This window comes from Haemorhous mexicanus, chromosome 6 (genome assembly GCF_027477595.1).
Source record: "Haemorhous mexicanus isolate bHaeMex1 chromosome 6, bHaeMex1.pri, whole genome shotgun sequence".
Lineage (NCBI taxonomy): Eukaryota > Metazoa > Chordata > Aves > Passeriformes > Fringillidae > Haemorhous > Haemorhous mexicanus.
The window spans coordinates 45595675-45614785 of record NC_082346.1 but is presented as its reverse complement, the minus strand read 5'-3'; the positions used below and the strand labels follow the sequence as shown (position 1 = coordinate 45614785).

The 19111-nt window shown below is 33.6% G+C and overlaps 1 protein-coding gene across 10 annotated transcripts in view; it reads left to right on the top strand.

The window, feature by feature from the left end:
• Positions 1–19111, top strand: part of CEP128 (centrosomal protein 128) — a 165855-nt gene that overhangs the window by 50285 nt on the left and 96459 nt on the right. For all 10 annotated transcript variants that reach the window (XM_059850094.1, XM_059850089.1, XM_059850090.1 and 7 more), the window contains one exon: positions 17769–17818. In XM_059850094.1, the coding sequence (XP_059706077.1) occupies positions 17769–17818 (50 nt within the window). The remainder of the gene's footprint in view (positions 1–17768; positions 17819–19111) is intronic.

Genomic DNA, 19111 nt, shown 5'->3' with positions numbered 1-19111 from the left:
TATTTAAAAAAAGGGTGCAAGACTGAGTCTGACTGTTTTTATATCTCGAACAAATACTCTTACATACTGAATGAAAAGCCCAGCCTTGATTATGAAGCAAGTAATACAAGAATGTAAACATGTAAATAGTTTAATGGATAAATGACTTGAACATGAAAATTGGAAAAGCTACTTTCCCAGAGGGGAAAAAGAAAACACAGCTAAAAGCATAAAAAAGGTGTTAAGCCAAAAGGAGAAAGCAATCCATCAAAATGATAAAAAAATTAAATTAAGGATACAGAATGCTGGTTGGCTTTTCTTACTTAAGCATAAAAAATGGGAGTATTTACACAATACTAAGGCACCCAGTAATGAAATTATGGGCAAATCCCAGGTACAGGAATAAAGCAAATGAAGGCAGAATGTATTTAATTGATCAAAAAGCCCTTCACTTTTTTTTTTTAAACACCAAAGTATCCTTTAAGGTATTGCTAAATTAAATAGATATGCAATCAAATTTGATCAAATGAATGAAAATATTTTCTGTTGCAATGATGCAGATTTTAGATGGAGCATTTTATCAGATTCTGTGAATAACCATGAATATCCATGGTTGTGATTGACTGTCGCCACTGACACAAACCACTTGTCTGAGTACCTGATATGGTCTGAAAATAGTCCATTAATTTAAGTTCACTTAAATCAAAACTTATGAAAATCAGACAGAGAAATCATATTCTCAAGAAATTGGTTGTTAATTTCCTTTCTGTGGATCTGATAATGTAATTTACTCATGGGTTTTTTGGGGAGAGGGAATAAAAATAGAGATTTATGGTGGACATAGCAAAAGTAGGTGGCATAAATATTTAAATTGCTTTGTTGATGATTGTGTTTAAGGAAGTTTTATTAGCTAAATAGGTCTACTAAAACTTTTAACTATGTATTTTTCTGTATTTTCCCTTCACCAAGGCATTTGTAAATACCTGGGGTATTGTACGCTTTTGAAACCTCCTTACAAATCTCTGTAGAAGTGTTAACTTTATCACAGTGGTACCTGTGGTAGTATAAACTGGCTGTCCATGTGGTATAATCCTGACAAATACAAGTAAGCTAACCTAGAGAATCATCCATGAGAGAAGAGCGAATGAAACAAAATACAGTTGTGAAGCACAGAGTTTCAGGATTGTTTACAGAGTAGCAGAAATTTCATAGTTATCTGGTAATGCTTCAAGATCAGCTACATTTGTCTTCCATTCTTGGTAAGAGTATCATGATGGAGAGTTTAGAAATTCAGAAGTCTAGCAATATTTAGAAATACAGAAGAACTGAAGAGGATGTGACTTCTGATTTCAGGTTTGCAGATTGGTACTTTGGATGCAGTTCACTGCTTAACAAGGTATTTATCTAGCATGCTACACAATGGGATATTTCAGTAACAGCTTGGATTTTGTGTTTCATCTTGGAGTGATTTTGGTCTTAGAATTAAATTTACTGCACTAGGTATTCAATATGTTAAGAAAATAGACAAAGGTCTGAGGAAATAAAATGCATAAGTTCCCATTTTTTAACTAAGAATTTAATTTTCATTCTGGAATCACTGAGCATGCCATGGTGTTCTTAAGAACAATTTAAAAATTAGTTTAGGTAACAGGATTTTTTATTATTTTTTAATGCCATTGTCAGCAATTGTACCCAAGACCTGGCATAAATTTCCTTCATTTAATTATTTCTATATGATCCAGCCAGACGGTGTACTCTGAAAAGCTCATCATTCAAATCAGTGATAGTCTATATTTGATCCTGGGTGGACCCAATGGTTTTATAAACCCAGATTTACTTTAATTGCCTTTACAAGAAAATCTTGGAATATACTGACATGTATATAAGCTAGACATACTATGTTATATAGTGGTGGATGTGAAGTCTGCACAGTTCTTTTGTTTCAGGATAATATACTGCTAATTCAGAGAAGATACTGATAGTCAACAAATAAATGTTTAGCAAAATAAGACCTAACATTTGGCAAGACCATATCTGTTCTTTTTGTTAGTGAAACAGCATTAGTATGGCTGTAGTGATGTAAGAAGAGAAGGTGCATTGCTTGTATTTATATGACTAATTTAATTTATCTCAAAATACTCTGTGAGAACTGTTTTACACTAAGTCCCAGGTGATGCAGGATATATTCTGTATCAATTCTCAGTGTCTACTGAAATAATGCTCCACAATCACATTTGAATTATTGCATATTCAGAATCTGTTATATAGGTATAACATTTATAACTATACTGCTATATATATATATATATATATATATATATATATATATATATATATATATATATATATATACTGCTAAGTAAATCTTGGGAAGGTAACAGCTGTGGTCCTGAGCTGTGATGGACTAATGTTAGATGCTTTTGTCACAAGCACAAAACTGTTCTGGGTAAATGTGTGGTGTTTTTCTTTATGTATTAAGTTTATCACTCATGCATTTATCATTGTTCATTGTCTTATATTTGAGGATACAAAAGTCAAATTTTGAAATACTTGCATTTTAGCTGGTTTTTGTGGTGTTGTCAGCTCTATGAATCATACAGTTACCTCTAGTTTCATCACATTAAACAAGTAAAATTTACAAAGATTTTGGGGAGTGATTCCTGAAACAAGACATCAGTTTATTTTAATTTTTTTTTCTGTTAGGTTCAGTAATGATATCTGTTATTCAACTGCTGTGGATAACGTAAACTCAAAAGAGCCTGGTATATTAAAGTAGATTAAAATGTAGGTAAAACTTTGCTTTGACAAAACCTAATCTTTCAAATTATATTTCTTTTTTTTTTTTCTATTTTAAAGTCAGGAAGTCCAATTTTTGTTTGAGTCAGGAGCACTAAAGCAGAAAGAGTAAGAAATTTAAAATAAGAAACAGTATAGTACATTGAATGTAAATATAGTGACCCAGAGCAATATCTGCTATTAAACTGAGGAAAAGAATGAGATTGGAAACCAGTGAAAATCAAAACAGTGTAAAATCTTTCTAGTATGACCTATTATGTTTCATTAAATAGTAAAGTACATATGCTGTTTTGAAGACAGCTTTAAGCCTGATTCTGCCCTTTCAGCTTTGATTATTTCTTTTTTGTTAAATTTCTTTTTCTCATATATTGCATGATATTCCTTTGTATGAAAAAGAGTCCTTTCTGTGGCAACAAGAAACATCACAAGGTATTTTCAAGTCATCTTTTATTGAACAGTGAATGGGAGCATCAACTAGAGAGAGCACTCTTTTAAGCATACATACAGGAAGGAATCTCAAGGATTTCAGAGAAGCTTTTTATAGTACTTGGTTTTCATAGTGAGCTTCAAAATGGATTAAGTTGAAATATGATTACTATTGAAATAATTTATTTCTTCTTAATAGTGTTCTTGCCCTTTAAATAATGCTTAGTTTTTTTAATGTGATGGGGGAAGGAGGAGGGAGGACTTCTAAGTTATTTTAAACTTTGCCAAAATGAACCTGCGTTCAGAGCCTTAGAAGAATGGAAATAAACCCAAATCATTTAGAAATCCTGCCCTGTGGAATTTTTTTAATCGGAAAACTGGAAATATCTAACTGGACATGCATTGCTGTAATTATTTATTTGTTTTGTGGAACCATTTTCATTTGACATTATCTTTTTATGCACTCATAAAAATATGGCTGCCATTGTAAAAAAGAGAAGGTAAGAGATGGGATCAAACTGTAGCTAAGATGCTTTTAAGACTTCCTTTGTTTTTTTTTTTCCTTCTGAATCACATACTTTAGATGATTATCTGAAACTTATGTACAGTTTTTTGGTGTGGAAAGCATGATGAGTCCGTTAAGTTAGTGAGTTTGTACTGCTCATTAACAGTAAGAGTTTATATTTATTAGATTTATTTCTTGGTTTACCTGCACATACCAGAAACTAAACCAAAATTAACAGAAGTGACCTGGGGGATGGGGATTCAGTGTATATTAAATAATTAAAATGTATTATTAAAATTATCTTTTTTCTTTAAACCAAGCTAAAAGAGATGATGTTCTATGAACTGGGGGTTTTTTTACAGCTGTTGAAATGATGGCATTGGACTCTTTATAAGCACAATTGCAGCTTAACAGTGATTTAACACTGTATAATTAAGAGAATCTTGTAATCAACTGTACAACTTTATCAGGACTCCTTGAATTAATATCAAAGGTGCTGTCATGCTTTCAGGCTATGTAATATGTTTCTATACCAAACTGATATCACCATTTTACAGCTATTAAATTTTAAAAACCCAACCAAAAAAATCCTACCCCAAGCAACCCAGGCACTTCCACACTTGTCTTAAATTCAGTATTTTTCTGAGAAGTATGTAACAGGAGCATGCTATCTGTCATTTATTCTTCTTTAGGTAACAATGACATCCTGAAGAAACTCTTCAATATCTGAGAAGATGTCAGTTTATTTAAATAATATGCTGTCTTATAGGATATAAACTGAACCAAGGGCTCTGTGTTCCTCTCCTGTTGTGCCTATTCCCTTGGTCAAAGCCATCTTAGTTTAAAATACAAATGAATCACGTTGGAAATTTGAACAGAAATGAAAAAAATGCTATATAAGATTTAGTATAGCAAAATTTTTGAACTTAAAGAAGTATTCAAAATCTTGGCTCTTGCTCTTGCAAAGATTCAATGTCTTTCAAAATCAGTGCTTGTTGTAATGGTTTTGCCTATAATTTTTTAGGCTGTAGTAGAATATGATTTTCAGTGTAGCTCATTGCTATGTTAAAAGTTTTTATATCCTTTCAGCTGACCTAAGATCTTTTTTTTTCCTAAAGTGAGTCCTAATGATATAGTGTATTTGGAAAATTGAAGTTTAAGTGCCATGTCAGTACCAAAAAATTCCTCACTTTGAGAAGAATTGGTCATCAGTAAAACCAATTCTTATTGTTGACTGTATACAACAAAATCATTTTAGTTACAGTATATACATTTTAAATTAATTCTTAAAAAAAAGAAAGTCTATCTGGTTTTGGATTTTTCTATATAAAGATTAAATTACATAAGTGATATTTAATCTGTTTACCCATTTTTTCCTTCTAGTGGGTTAAATATGACAAATTCCTAGGTTGAATATTTACTCTGATCAGCATGTTCAAGGTAATAACTGTCTATATCTAACATCTTTTTTTTCCTTCTTGTTTTTTTTTTAAGAAAATGGGAACCATGATTGGTACATTTAAATATTTTAAATATTTTGCAGTTAAAGGGGAAAATCCTTAAAATGTTTTAGAACCAAGCAAGACAAGCAAATTAACTATACAGTTCATACAGTATGAGTGATTAGAACAATAAGCTACTAATTGTTTTTCCTAAATAACAGGTTCCTCTATGTAGTTTTTAAAAAATTGTAGGCACCTAATAATGGGCACATATATCTGAATCTTCTTTAAAAGGGGTGGACAGAGAGTCTCACAGTATTTTACTTGTCTGCATCTATTATGTCTCTAGGATAAAGTCATAACATAGTAAAGGGCATGATTTCGGATGCTTCTGCCTATTTTAAAGGACTTGAGTTGCAGGTCATTAAACAGTAAATATTGTTGCTGTAAAGTTTTATTTATTTGCTTAAACAGGTACAGTATCTGAGTCAGAGAGAATGTGCTTGCTCATGGTTATGTATAAAAAAAAAGAGACAGGTGAGGGTAAAGCTTGGTCTCCTATTCTTCAGCTGGATTTCTTAATTCTACACCACCTTTCTACTCTAAGAATTATTTTTTAAAGTACACATGTTCATATTGCACTACTTATTTTTGAGTATTTGAGCAGTACCTTTGTACAACATTATATATTGCTAGTATGTAAATCTGTGTTTAGTGGAAACCATTTAAATGTAAAATTTATCACCTTTTGTTTCACAATTCTAACACTTATGATTTTGTTGTGGATTTTTTTTTTTTGTTTTGGTACACCTGGTGAATTGAGGTGCCTACCACTAAAAAAAGAAACCAAGTGCAAACCCAAGAAAACAGATTCATTGAAATATATATTTATGTACTTCATGCATATGTACATACTGCATCAACATGGCATGTACTTCAGCTGGCAGGACAAAAACTTTGTCTTCCTGATTTTAATTATATTTGATGCCTCAGCTGTAGAACATTACTTTCTTGATTGAATTGAAATTCTAGGAGCAGAATTTTCTGAAAGTAAGGCTGGAATGTTGTCTGTATGGGAAACTGCTTCTACTTGCAAAATCAAATGATCAGACAGTATACCGTTTCTTACAAGACACTATATAAAATGAAAAAATCCTAGTGAAGTAATTTTGTTCTAATGCAACATGCTTAAAATCCATGGAGCACATTTTTTTAAGGAAGAGCTCAAAGGGCAGAATTAAGTTAGGACGCTATTGAATATAATACAATGACCTTTAATAGCTGTTTGGCACTCCACAGTTTTCCCAATCAAGTTCTTAATGCCTGTTACAAACCAGCTTATTTTTTAGCAGAAGCCTATTTAAATTGGCAGAGAACTTAGTTTTTCAGATGCCTTGCTTCTGTCAAGACATGAGCCATGAGTCATGGAATTTGGGAGTAAGTTTGTTTTGCATAGCTTCGTGTCATCCTCTTGTCTGAGGAAGAAGGGACTTTCCTCTCCAAGCTGTTGGAATGTTGAGCTGGTGTTTCTCAAGTGTATTAAAGGGATTATAAATATGTTGGGCTATGTTTTATTGATGTGACTTCTTACGTGCAAGTGGAATGCGAATATTCTACTATATACATGCTTATTTTCTTAAAAGCTGGAGAAATATTAATACTTCATCCTTGGTCAATGAGACTTATCTACACAGACTGGTTTAATGAGTACCATGGGCTATTCATGTATTACAGTGAAAGAGAGAAAATAAGCAACAGTAGGATAAGATCTGAAATTTAAGATTGAAGTATTTCTAACCTGTTGCAAAAACATCTCAAATTTGAAAATACAAAATACAAAAATACTCTGTTCTTTCTGATATATGTAAGTTATATACAATATGTATATAGTATAACATCTTCAGGCTGGCTTCTGATATTGTGGGAAGATTGCATGATGAGGGGAATAAAAACTGAAAGCTTTCTAAGATTTCTTTTTTGGCTGTTTCAGGAATGATTTTATTTTGAAATCTAAGGTTTTTATAGTACACTGCCGCTCCTATTTTGATCTGATTTTAAAACACTTCAGTGTGTGACTTCTAAAATTACTCTAAGTATTTTGTAGTCTTGCTGTAATGTTATCTGGAAGGAATTTTGACTTCCAAAGACTTATTTACAATAAAGACAGTGTTATTACTACTAAATTATGAAAATTTCCATCCTTACTGTAATTGAGAATCAATGGTATGATTATGTGGGCCATTCAGCTGCATGATTGCACATTTTTCATTTGTTAACCTGTTCTTACTATAAGAATGGCAACATAAAATGCTTTTAGTTCACAAAATTAGAGTTTCATATTTCCTGAAGTGGTAATGTACAAATATAGTGTGATTGAATTTGAGCATTCTATTTGTTGCTACTCATGAGGTTTTTGTAATTAATTTCTTTTTGTTCATTGGAAATTTTTTTGATGATGATTCACTATCTTGTAATAATCTAATTTACTTGAGTAGTAGTGTAACAGTATTGGACAGATCCAGGAACCACGCTGCATCTGGTTAGGAGGAAGTGTCAGTGCCCATAGTGTCACTAGGATCAGCTGTAATCAGGGCATTTTTACAGAGCTATATAAGCTCTGTAATTGTGTGTGGTCATTGGAAGCTGGGTAGCTTCTTTCTCTGCCTGAATCACCAATATGAATAATATTTTATAACACCAGGTCAAGAAAAAGTAGTATCAGGTGTCTTGTACCTTAAGATTTGTTGCATAGGTACTGTTCTCATCTGATGTGCGCCCTGAAGTATAGTGTGCAAGTTGCATATGTACTGTGGTTCCAAGCTGATTATCTAAATTTATTCTTTTTTCTGAGCAGTGCTTTTAATCTGTGTCCTGTAAGAGATGACTGTTTTTTTCATTTGCTCTAAAGACTTTGTTTGCACTGCCTTAGCAGAGCAAACAAGATCCAAGAGAGAGAGTTTATTCCAGAAGAAGTTGTAATACTAATTTATTTCAGCTCAAGTAAACTTTTTTGCGAGTGTTGAAAATACACATCAAGACAGCAGAAGGACACACATTTACAGTAAACCAAGTTTTTATTAAATGGGAAAATATCTGTTACTGATCATGCTAGTGCTTTGGGACAAATGTACTTTGAGGATCAAGTGTGTAGAGGAGAAGTGCAGTTGTGTGTTGCACTGCGACATTATACTGTGTGTAAAGTGTTGGTCTGGAAAAGATGCTGTCAGAAAGCTTGACAGAGTAGAGAAACCCAGCATGAATAATTTTAAATATTACTTTGATACTGAAGGTTGTCTATGGTTTGTATTTTATTGTCATTATTAAAACAGTAGGTTGTCATACAGAAAAAAATCCAATCCTTATGTCAATTAAGGTGTTTTCAAAAAAATATGCCGGCAGCAAATGTTGTTGCAGCAAAGGAAGATTATACTAGAAAAAGGGGTGAAAGTATAGAAGTCTGGTAAGTCTCAGTTGTATATCATCAGTTACCATGGGATAGTAGAAAAACAGGATTGTCCCACCAAGGAATAAACTTAAAGCCTATCTGCATCTGAAAAAATTACAAGTAAACATTGCTATTATAGCTTTCTTCATAGTTGCCAGCTCAGTTTATTGCATCTTCGTCTGTAGCATGTGTAATAGACAGTTATATGATTTCTAATTGCATTATGTTGGATGTCAATGAGACATAATGACCTCTGCATGTATGTTTGTTTGGTTGAAGTAAGTGTTTTCTCAGAAGCTGTTTGGGTCCTAGTGATACATAGGGCCATCTAGTAGCATTTAGCAAGCAGTGAATCCCATGGAGATAGGACTCTTTTTGTGTGCTTTACTCTTCTGACAAAATATCCAAGCTGCTTAAAAGATCCCTTTTTTCCTGAGGTTGGTAGAGAAACTTCATTTCTGGACCATTATCTCTGAGCTTTCCATATTATCTGTTCTCCTATACTGTGAATATTGCAAATGGATTTAGTTCTGATCTTCAAACAGCCCAATTAAGAAATGCACTTCTAGGCTTGGGAGAATTACTCATCTCAAGTAACAAGTGACCTTGGCTAGAAATGCTTTCTGTCTTGCAGCTGTTGGCCTCTTTTGGATGGCCCAGTTACTTCAATTCAAATGAGCTGCACTAGCTGCTTCAAAAGCATGGGTACCCTTAATCATTGACCATTCCTTAGCTGATAGGTCCAAGATCAGTTCTGTGTGCATTTGCATTAAGATCTGCAGCTGCCTTTCAGATGTAGCCAAAAGGAAATTTGCTGATATGCATATATATTGTTGGGATGATAAACATCAAAACAAGAAAATCCTAGGATATTAAGAGAAAGCTCACTGGAGCAAGTGGCATTCAATTTCCTGCTTTGTCATTTACATATGTCATCCCATAATTTTTATATAGCTACCATGCCCATAAACATATCAACATAATTTTCTAAAACAAGAAATGACAAATTATCTTTCTAGCTTGCAGTTGGTAAATGAAAACAAATTAAGTTTCAATTTCTTTCTGTGTGCTCCTGGAAAATGTTATTCATTATCAGAAAGGAAATGTTTCTCCATTCAGGAGAGAGTTGTAACAATTATGTATTATATGCAGTGATAGGTGTTCAGCTGCATTTTCTGTTTAAAGTGTCAGCTATTATGAGGACCTTGCTTTGAGACATTTCTTTTTTTTTATTTTTCTTTTATATAATGCTGGTTTTTTTTCTTTCCAGCTTATTTAATAGGTTTTCTAATCAAAACTATGGAAGAAAAAGCCATTGTCAGTTTCCTTGCATAGATCTGTGCTACCAGCAGGTGTGATGATAGCTCACACACACAAATCCGAGCTAATCATGAGTTACTGGGTCAAATTGCAGTTTCCCATTCATGGAGACATTTAATATCACTGCAGATAAAAGGTAGAATTCTTACTTCTGTTTCTCTCACTCCCATCAGTGCTACTTTTCCATCCCTTGTTCCATGTCTCCTAGTTGTACCCCTCTCTAATCATATATTACTCAATACTCCTAAGCCATTTCCAAACCAGCTATCCAAGCCATTAATTAAAAATAATCGGAAAAAAATTGTCAACTGCATTTTTGGTATTTGGTGTGTGTCCCATTTTAATTTTCATGGCAGAAGCCATGCCTTTTAGATAAACTTTTTGCTTTACTGGATCAATTTTCCATGATTTTATTCATGTTTGGAGGTTTTTTTTTTTCGGTTGTATCGTTCTTGATATCTGAAGTTCTTGTTTTCAGACAAGAAAGTTCTTATTTCTGAATTATTAATTTACTGTGAAATATGTGTATTTAAATGCATTTTTAAAGAAATTGTTAAAGAGAGGTTTAAAGAAAATTCTAGCCTGCTGTAGTTTTTTTTCTGTCAGTAGAATCATGGCTTAGTAAAGGCTTTCAGTAAGAAAAGCCATTGTGGTATCATCCTACAGCAGTGAAGCAGGTTAAGGTCCGTAGTGCAAGGACACTCGTCACAGGATCTTTAACGACCTGTGAGATTTAAATGCAGATTTCTGTTTTAGGTAGACTCATTAATTAATCAACTCGTCTCAAACTTAAGCAGCAGCTTTTCATTGTCAGGAATATGAAATCTCCTATATCAGTGTCTGTGACATCAATGGTCTAATTTTTTGCCACATTTATCACTTCAAGGTTAGCCTTCTTATTTGTCTCTATCACTGTTTCCTATTGAAACTTACTGCAACTTACTAAAGCATCTAGGAGGTGATGCCTGTTTTGGAAAGTTGTTCTTTAGTGATTTTTTTGTTTTTAACTAGAAGCCTCAAGGTCCCTCAGGAGCTTTTGGAATCCTCTACAGCATGTCCACTGGTACATAAGTGTCATTCAAAGCAAAACAACAAAATGCTTATTGCTGCTTCATGATGTGTTAACTTCATCTATTTTCACAACCTCCTACAGTAGTTTCAACTGGGAATCAGTATGGTCCTAAACAAATATTATAGCCATGCTCTCTCTCCCAGCTCATAGCTTAGGCATTTGCTAAGACGTAGTGAAGTTTTGGGCTGTCGTCACCTTTTGTATTCATTAGGAAGTTCATAGGAATATTTTGCGTGGATTTCAGTGCACTTTGTTAGAGCTTCACGTCAGAAGATAGAGAAATATTTTCTTTAGCCATGTTCAAATGAAGCACAGAAAATTTCCCAGGAATAGAGGGGAGCCAGGAATAGAACTAAAAGATCTCATGTAAGCTTTGGGAAAAAAACCTTCTCATTCTTTTGATAAAGGCCTCTTAAAAAGTAGCACATTGGGACCTATAATTTTTAAATTGGTAACCTTCTAGTTTAGTTTTTTGAATATATTTAATCTCATATTCAGACAAACTATTCCAGTGCAATCATATTTGGACTGTAGAAGAGGTTACAGCAACTTGGCCAAGTATCTTGTGTACTTAAGCTGTGCATTTGAATATATATATATATATATGTACATATATATATACACACATATATATATATATCCATTCTTGAACTTCTGAATTCACCGTAAGGCAGACACTGTAGCAGTTCAGGTAATAACAGATACAGAGAGGTTATAAAACCGATGAGGAGAATTTTGGACTGATTCTTGGGACAAGTAAAAAGTTGGAAGAGGTTTTCTAAAAGTAGTGTGGGAGATATTCATAAGTGAATGATCTATATCAATTACCAATCAAAGTGAAAGGGAAATAAGCCAGTAATGTATCATTCATTCCTAGAAGTCTTCTAAAAGTCATGAGTATAACTTGAATAGAAATTCTCTGAGAATATTAAATCACACTTCTCTGATGTCCCACACAGCTCTTAAATGATTACATTTCCCTTCTATAAGCTATCCTTTTTTCTTTTTTCCCCCCAATAGTAATTAACTTCTGTGCAAATAGAGAAATATAGACAAGGCCAAACTGGAGATGTGAACCTTTAAAAGTTTTGCTACAAAATATCAGGCCTGCCTAAACCTCAGGGAATAGAAAGAAAACAGTTCTGTTTCTAGTATAGTGGTAAGTCTCTTAGGGAATCTGAACAGTTAATTGTTTCCTTCTCTTTTAAGTTCTGACGCTTTTCTTCCATTTCTTCTTCTGTTATGATTAGGTTGCTGCTTCATGTTAGGGTAAGCCAATGTATCACTGTAGGTTGAAGAATCTGCTTTGAATTTACACAGTAAAAATACAAGTGTATCCCTAAAAGTTATCAAAAGAATGAATTAATTTTAAAAAAGTTCAAGTTTTCTATGAAGTATATTATTTTGAAATCTTGACTATGTAACTTGCTAACAACTACAGTAGCTAATAAATTGCTAGGAGCTTAACAGGCAAAGAATATTTCAAAATATTCTTACTTTTTAAAAATGGTATTCTTTTAAGTCTCAAGCTCTTTTTCAATGTGGATGAGAGAACTTTTGATTTAGATACAGATAAACAGCTGTTTTGGTCTTGGTGATCATGAGTATTGCATTACTTGCAGTGGTGGGAACTGAACTAAAATCTTTGAAGACAGTGGAATGTGCTCAATATTAATATAATAGTTTGGTAATGAACTAGGAAAGCTCTAATCAATAGTAAAAATCACTTGAGACTTTTTTTTTTCCTTTCTTTTTTTAAATTTTGCTTGGAACTACCTAAACACATTCTGAAATACAAATAATGTATGGACCTTGTTCCACACTAGCAAAAATTAATGTTCTAAGAGATACCTATTTCTCTAAAGCTCTTTCAAGATGATAATAATATGGTTATGTAGAAATTCCCTTAATGGCTTGCAAGTACTGTTACAATTAAAATAGTGTGAAGCAGGTGCCGCTACTATTTTACATCTCAGTTGCTTTAGTGCCAGGGTGATTTGTGGTGTTGGGCCTGACAATAGGAAGCTTCAGCCTCATTGAAGCATCCTTTAGTATTGAGTGTTTCTGGATTGTGAGAGTTGTCACAGTACTGTGAAGTCATTCATCACAACTTAACACAGGTACAGGGCAAAACTGCAGTTGTTCTGCCTTTACTGGCCATGAATTTATATATATATATATATATATATATATATATATATATATATATATATATATATATATATATATATCTTGTGAAACACTTTGGTTACACTAGTTCAGCTAGAAACTTCTTGATTCACTCTGAAAATAGGGCCTTCATGTCAGATTGATTGTGTGAAGGGAAAAAATTGTAAGTGGTAGGTGATAAAACTTGGCTGTGTAGATGTGAGCAAGATAAGTAATTTCTAGCTGAGAGAAACTGATATATTCAGCTGCTTGAAAATTCCTTCATGCTTGATGGAAACCTGCTTGGCTGCCTTATGCATCTGCAGGAATGCTGTAGTATCTGTTCAGCAGTTTTGTGGGGAGCATATCCAAACAGTGAGTGAAAGCTGTAGGATGCATATTTGAAGTGAGAATGATGGGAAATACTTGACATAAAAAAGCCTTACAATTTTTGATCTAAGCATATTTAAAAGTAATGTGATCAGGGTGTCTAATTAAGTGATTTCTCAAGAGTTTGATATTCACTTATATAACTTAAAACCTTAATGTCTAGGGTTACAAACTTTGGGAAATCCAAAGTGGTTTTGCAAATATATAACTGAAAGCCCTGACTTGTATTTTGGAGAACTTTTTTTAGCTTGGTGATGCAAAAATTATGCTGACAATTTTTTTCCAAACTGCCATCCTTTTCTGGTAGTAACCTGGATTTCTTGCTTTAGTGCCACATAGTAGCTGTATTTTTTGTATTATGTGAGTTGTTCTTTATTTTCCTGTGTGATCTGTAACTGCTAGGGAGAGGTGAGAGTATTCAGTCAGACCTACCCATAGCCTGAAGATATCTAGGCTAGTTTACAGCATATTACCTATGAATTCAAAACTGAATTGTTGTGTGAATGTACTCATCACTGAATCACATTTTAGGATTTTTCACTGTATGAGTAGATATCTATGGCTATAAGAATTGACTCTGTGTGCACTTCCGTATTTGCACCTTCTCCTTGGCTAGAACAAGATGCACATAAAAATGTGCTGTTGGTCCAATTTGCAGATTTTTCTCTGGCATGTCAATCTTCTCTGAGAATGTAAAGAGGAATGTTGTCTATCATTATCTTCAATTTCTAAAATGGGAGGTCATGCAGTGTTTGAAATCAAGAAATTGATGCTCCAGTTAATATAAAGTCAATGTCCTGTTTGCCACCTTTGTTATACTCAGCACAAAGATAAAGGAGTTGAATATTTTAGTGCATAAAAGAGTTTTAACATTCTAGTTAGTTATTGGCATGTTAATGGATCAGCTAGAATAAATAAGATAGTACTGTTGCATTTTACTCATTTCAATCAATAAATATCTGCTCTTAAATCTATTTTCTGACACTTTTCATGTAAAAGTAGTAAAAATTATGACTGGGGGGTCTGTGTGTGAAAAATCTTTTCAAATAAGCCTTTTTTCCCCTCACTTGTCTGTGTGGTATGATGGAATTTATAATATTCACCTCCAGCTTAGTATTTGCAGTGTTTTGAAACATACTGTGGTGGTTCAGTGTCAGGAAAACTGCTAGAGATAATGATTCTGACAGACTGTTTTAAATCATAACCTATATTTTTCCTGTAAGTTTGATTAGTCACATCTAAGTCACTGTAGTGTAACTTCAAGGACACTCAGTTGGTCTTTACTGATGCAGAGCTCAGCAAGATATAACCTTTACATGATTTGGAATTTAGGCACTGTAAATAAATTGTTTTTGTGTGGCTGCAGAAAAGTATGATCCCTAATTTTGCAGACCATGTCCTGAGCTTGCCGCTGATTTTGTGAGGTTTTAAACATCTGAAATATATCTGATTTTTTAATAGTTTTAGCTTATAGTCCCTTATTGGATTGCAAGATTCATATTTAGCTAGAAATAAAAAGGGAATATATTGATGAATATCTTTGTTTCTACATCTCATTTCACTTTTTGTCTTTTTCCATCTATTATTCATCTTTTGAGAAGAGCCATCAATGCCTAAAGGTGCCTTTTTCAATAATGCTATTTCTTCTAGTAAATTTATAAATTGATGTTCTGTGCCCCATGAGAATAATGATGTATTGCTTTGAAAAATCCGCAAGTACCCTGTGGTTACATTAGACCTTGAAAGAAGATGATAGCAGGATTGTTGTAGCAACCCTTGTCACTGTGCAACTTCTTTTACTAACAGAATTTTAACTGGAAAAACTCAGAGGCTTTTCATGGGATGGATGACAGGAGCTTCCACTAGGGCCAGTGACCATCTTTGCACTGTTGCAGACACAATGCATTCTCTGTCTTAACTTTATTGCAACATTATTTCCTGGCACATGACTTAAAGCATAAAACATATATTTAAGTTCGCACAGGAACTTAAATATGGAAAGTATTGTACAAATGATAAAATAACTCAACAGAGCTTTTCAGATCAAGTAAGCAAAGTTATTCTGTCATGGTAAATGATGTCCAGAGGAATGATATAATGTGCTATATATGACTTTTTGTATAGCTGTTTAGTATACATGGCTTCTTTTTTTTTTTTTTTTTTTACTTCAGCTTTGGAGAAAACATGTCATTATTTCACATAGAATACTTAATGGAATCATCAGTTGAAATGCAGAACTTGATTTTTGGATATATGTTCATAAAGGATGGCTCTGTACAGGTGTATATTTTGTCAGTTAACACAACTTGAACACCTGCCTGCCCTTCCAGGGACAGAGTTTTGTGAAGCATCCTGCAGGACAGCTGATTTTGGCAGGGGTAGAATAAAGTAAATGAATTCTAGATAACCCTAATTTGAGATGCAGAGCTTTCAAATCTAGAGACTGTTAGCAGAAAACAGTTCAACTTATTTTGCCTTTGTAGAAGATGTTTGAAAGGAACCTTGTAATAGCGACCTTTTCACTTAGAACAATTGTGTCTATACAGTAGAATCTTAATTACTACATTAGAACGAAAATACACCAAAGTCAAGTAATAATAGTTGAGGGGTTTTGGTCAGATGGGACATGGGGATGAATTTTTCATTTCCCACCCTTTCCTCATAACTTATTCCTTGCTCCTAAATTTTTTTAAAGCTTGTATTACAATACCAATTTTTATCAGCTTACATCTAATACTGGAATATACCCAAAGTAAGCAAACAGGACAGCTACTTTTCAACCCAAAATTCTTGTACTAATGTTGATGGCAGTGCATTTGGCTACAGTAATTTATGTGGCAGTTGGATCGCTGGACTGAAAAAGCATACCAAAGAACAATCCAGAAAAACACAGATGCACCAAAACAAACTGAAGAAATGGTAATTTTACTAAGTTTAAGAAAGGATTTGGAAAAAATGGCATAGAAGTTAAGAAGAAATAATAGCAAGTCGATCTCTCAGCTTGTGAAACAATTAACTAAAATTTTTTACATGGTATCTACATCTCTTAAAGGACTGGTGCTTGGAAATACGTCTCAATCCACATGCAGTCAGAAATTAATAATAAGCTATGAAAAAAGAGGGTTTGGGTGCTCACAGAGAAGGAGAAGAGATCAGAGATTTAAAGGAAAGATGACTAATGTCAGTAGAATATTTTATGTAGTTGCTATTGGAAATCATTGAAGCTTATCTTTATGACTGTGTAAGTATCAATAAAGTTTATTTCTTATGGAGGCAAACACAGGTACTTTCAGTTAGCTGTTCTGTACTAGGATGCTGAGGAAATTGACAGTCAGAATTCCGTCCTCTGACGTTGTCAAGGCAGTTTCATAATCTCCTAATGCTCCTAATTGCTAGCAAACTGGAGCATGTCTGAATTCAAAGTCAGTCTCTGGTTTAGATAAAGCAATGCTCTTCTCATGCAAAACTCATGAGAACTTCTCATAGTTGAAATAGCCACAAGCCTGCAGGATGTTTTTTTTGTTTTTCCTGCTCTTTATGAGGTTATAACTTCAAGGTCCGAGAATTCTAAATATGTTACAATTTATCAAAAACATTATTTTAATCATAAAACTAGGTGAATGAAGTAAAAGGGAAAAGCAACTCATAAGCCACAGAATTAAAAAAAATTAATGTGCATATATGTGCCAATGTCTATAATTGTCACACATGACTATACAAGATATTAGTATTTTATCTTGTAAAGACTGTAACAAACTTTTCTAATATTTTGTAACAGTGAATTATTTTCCTTAGCAAAATTGTTCCACTTTACTGAGAGCAGGTAATTAGTGTGAGTCAAAATAGTCTGCAGGATTCTACAGTAACTTTTCATATATAATTGCATTGCTTTGACAGCCAGTTTTAGTTAATTTTTAGGCAGAATCTCTTTGATTTTTTTTTTTATTCAGTTCTAAAAATCCACCAGAAGATTTATTTCAGTATAGAAAAGTTTATCTGTGAATTTTAAAGCTCTTTTCCCCCCAGTCAAACTGTGTTCTTGAGGCTGTTTTTTTAGTTACCTCAACAGCCCATGCTTGGAAACAATCATATCACTGACACTTTTAATCTATTATTTGATCAGCTGAAGAGGGGTGTTGTGAAATCTGTAAAATAAAAAACTCAATGACTGTTTTACACAATATTTTTTCTATCAGGCCATGAGACAGGAAGTTGAATTTACAAGTTCCATTTTTCATTTTGCAGAGCTACTAGAGAAGACACACAGAAGAGAAGAAGAAGTGGGAGCTCTCCAGGTATATTTTCTGCTCAATTAACTAGCTACATTGTTTTGTTAAATTTCTTTAAACTACCATATTGTATTACAGCATTATGATTTTCTGAACTGCCTTCTAGCTTAAATTCAGATTTGGAAATATATGCAGACAATATACAGACCCAATAGCTGGTAATACTCACTGCTGAGTTTTTTCATTGGTTGGGTTAAATTTTCTGGGCTGTGTTACTTTCTATTGTAAAACTGAATGAAACTGAAAATAAAGTATTCCAAGTAAGTATTTAAAGCCTCTGAAGCACTAAATGTTCATAGTCACCTTTCTGAGGAAGAATGGACCACTCAGTATTTTCTAGGACCTGATACAATATTATAAATCCTTATTGTATGTCATCTAGCAGTAAAGCTGTTTGTGCTAAGCATTGCAGTCAAAGAAAAAATACTCTTTCAATTTGAAATGGCTAAGAAAGCAAAAACAGGCTGGAATGTCTGACTTGTGAGGGTCAGGAGACTGTGAGGGAGGGTAATGTGTGCATTCTTCGGGATACAGAAAGAAAAAAAGTAAATTTTAACAACAAATTGCTACAAACAATACCCAATTTGAACATAAAAAAGTTTACATGCAATATGAAGAGTATCAATGAGTCAGCGTTCTGTAAGTGTACTGAAAGGGGGTGTAAGGGGAATTGATGTGTAAGGGAAATTGATGAAGATAAGGCTCATAAGGAAAATCACATTATGTATTGACCTGAGTTTTGACCATAGGAGTTTGTTTGAAGATAAGCCTTCTCTTCTCATATAATAAATAGCAGGCATTTTGAGGGCTAGAGGTATCAAAGAAGTTAGTGTACAAACAGTTTGATCCAGTTAGAAGAGACAAGTTGCAAGACCCAAAAGTTGCACAACACACCAATCCAGCTGTTTCCTGTTCTAACAAAAATCTTGGCCTGGCTTTCTGGCAGCTCGAGTTCAACAAGGCTGAGAGCTTGTCTGCGTAAGCAGTTTACACAGGTGCATATCTAATTACATCAATGTAAAAAGATCTCCTTTCATGTGAAGCAATTCTGCATCTGCTTTCATGTGAAGTTTCATGGTTGACAAATTGTTCTAATGATATTACTTCTGATTGAATGGGGAGTAATTTTAGACTGCAGGAAGTTGCATCATAGTAGTGTCTTGCATAGCTCTATGTGCCTGCCCGACTGTCATGTTCTTGATTAAACTGCTTTATTCCTTTCCCTAGCTAGCAGTTCTGGTTAAGTGTGTGAATTGTAGTGCTCTGGCTCCTGTTCTTTCATATTCAAATGCTTGATAG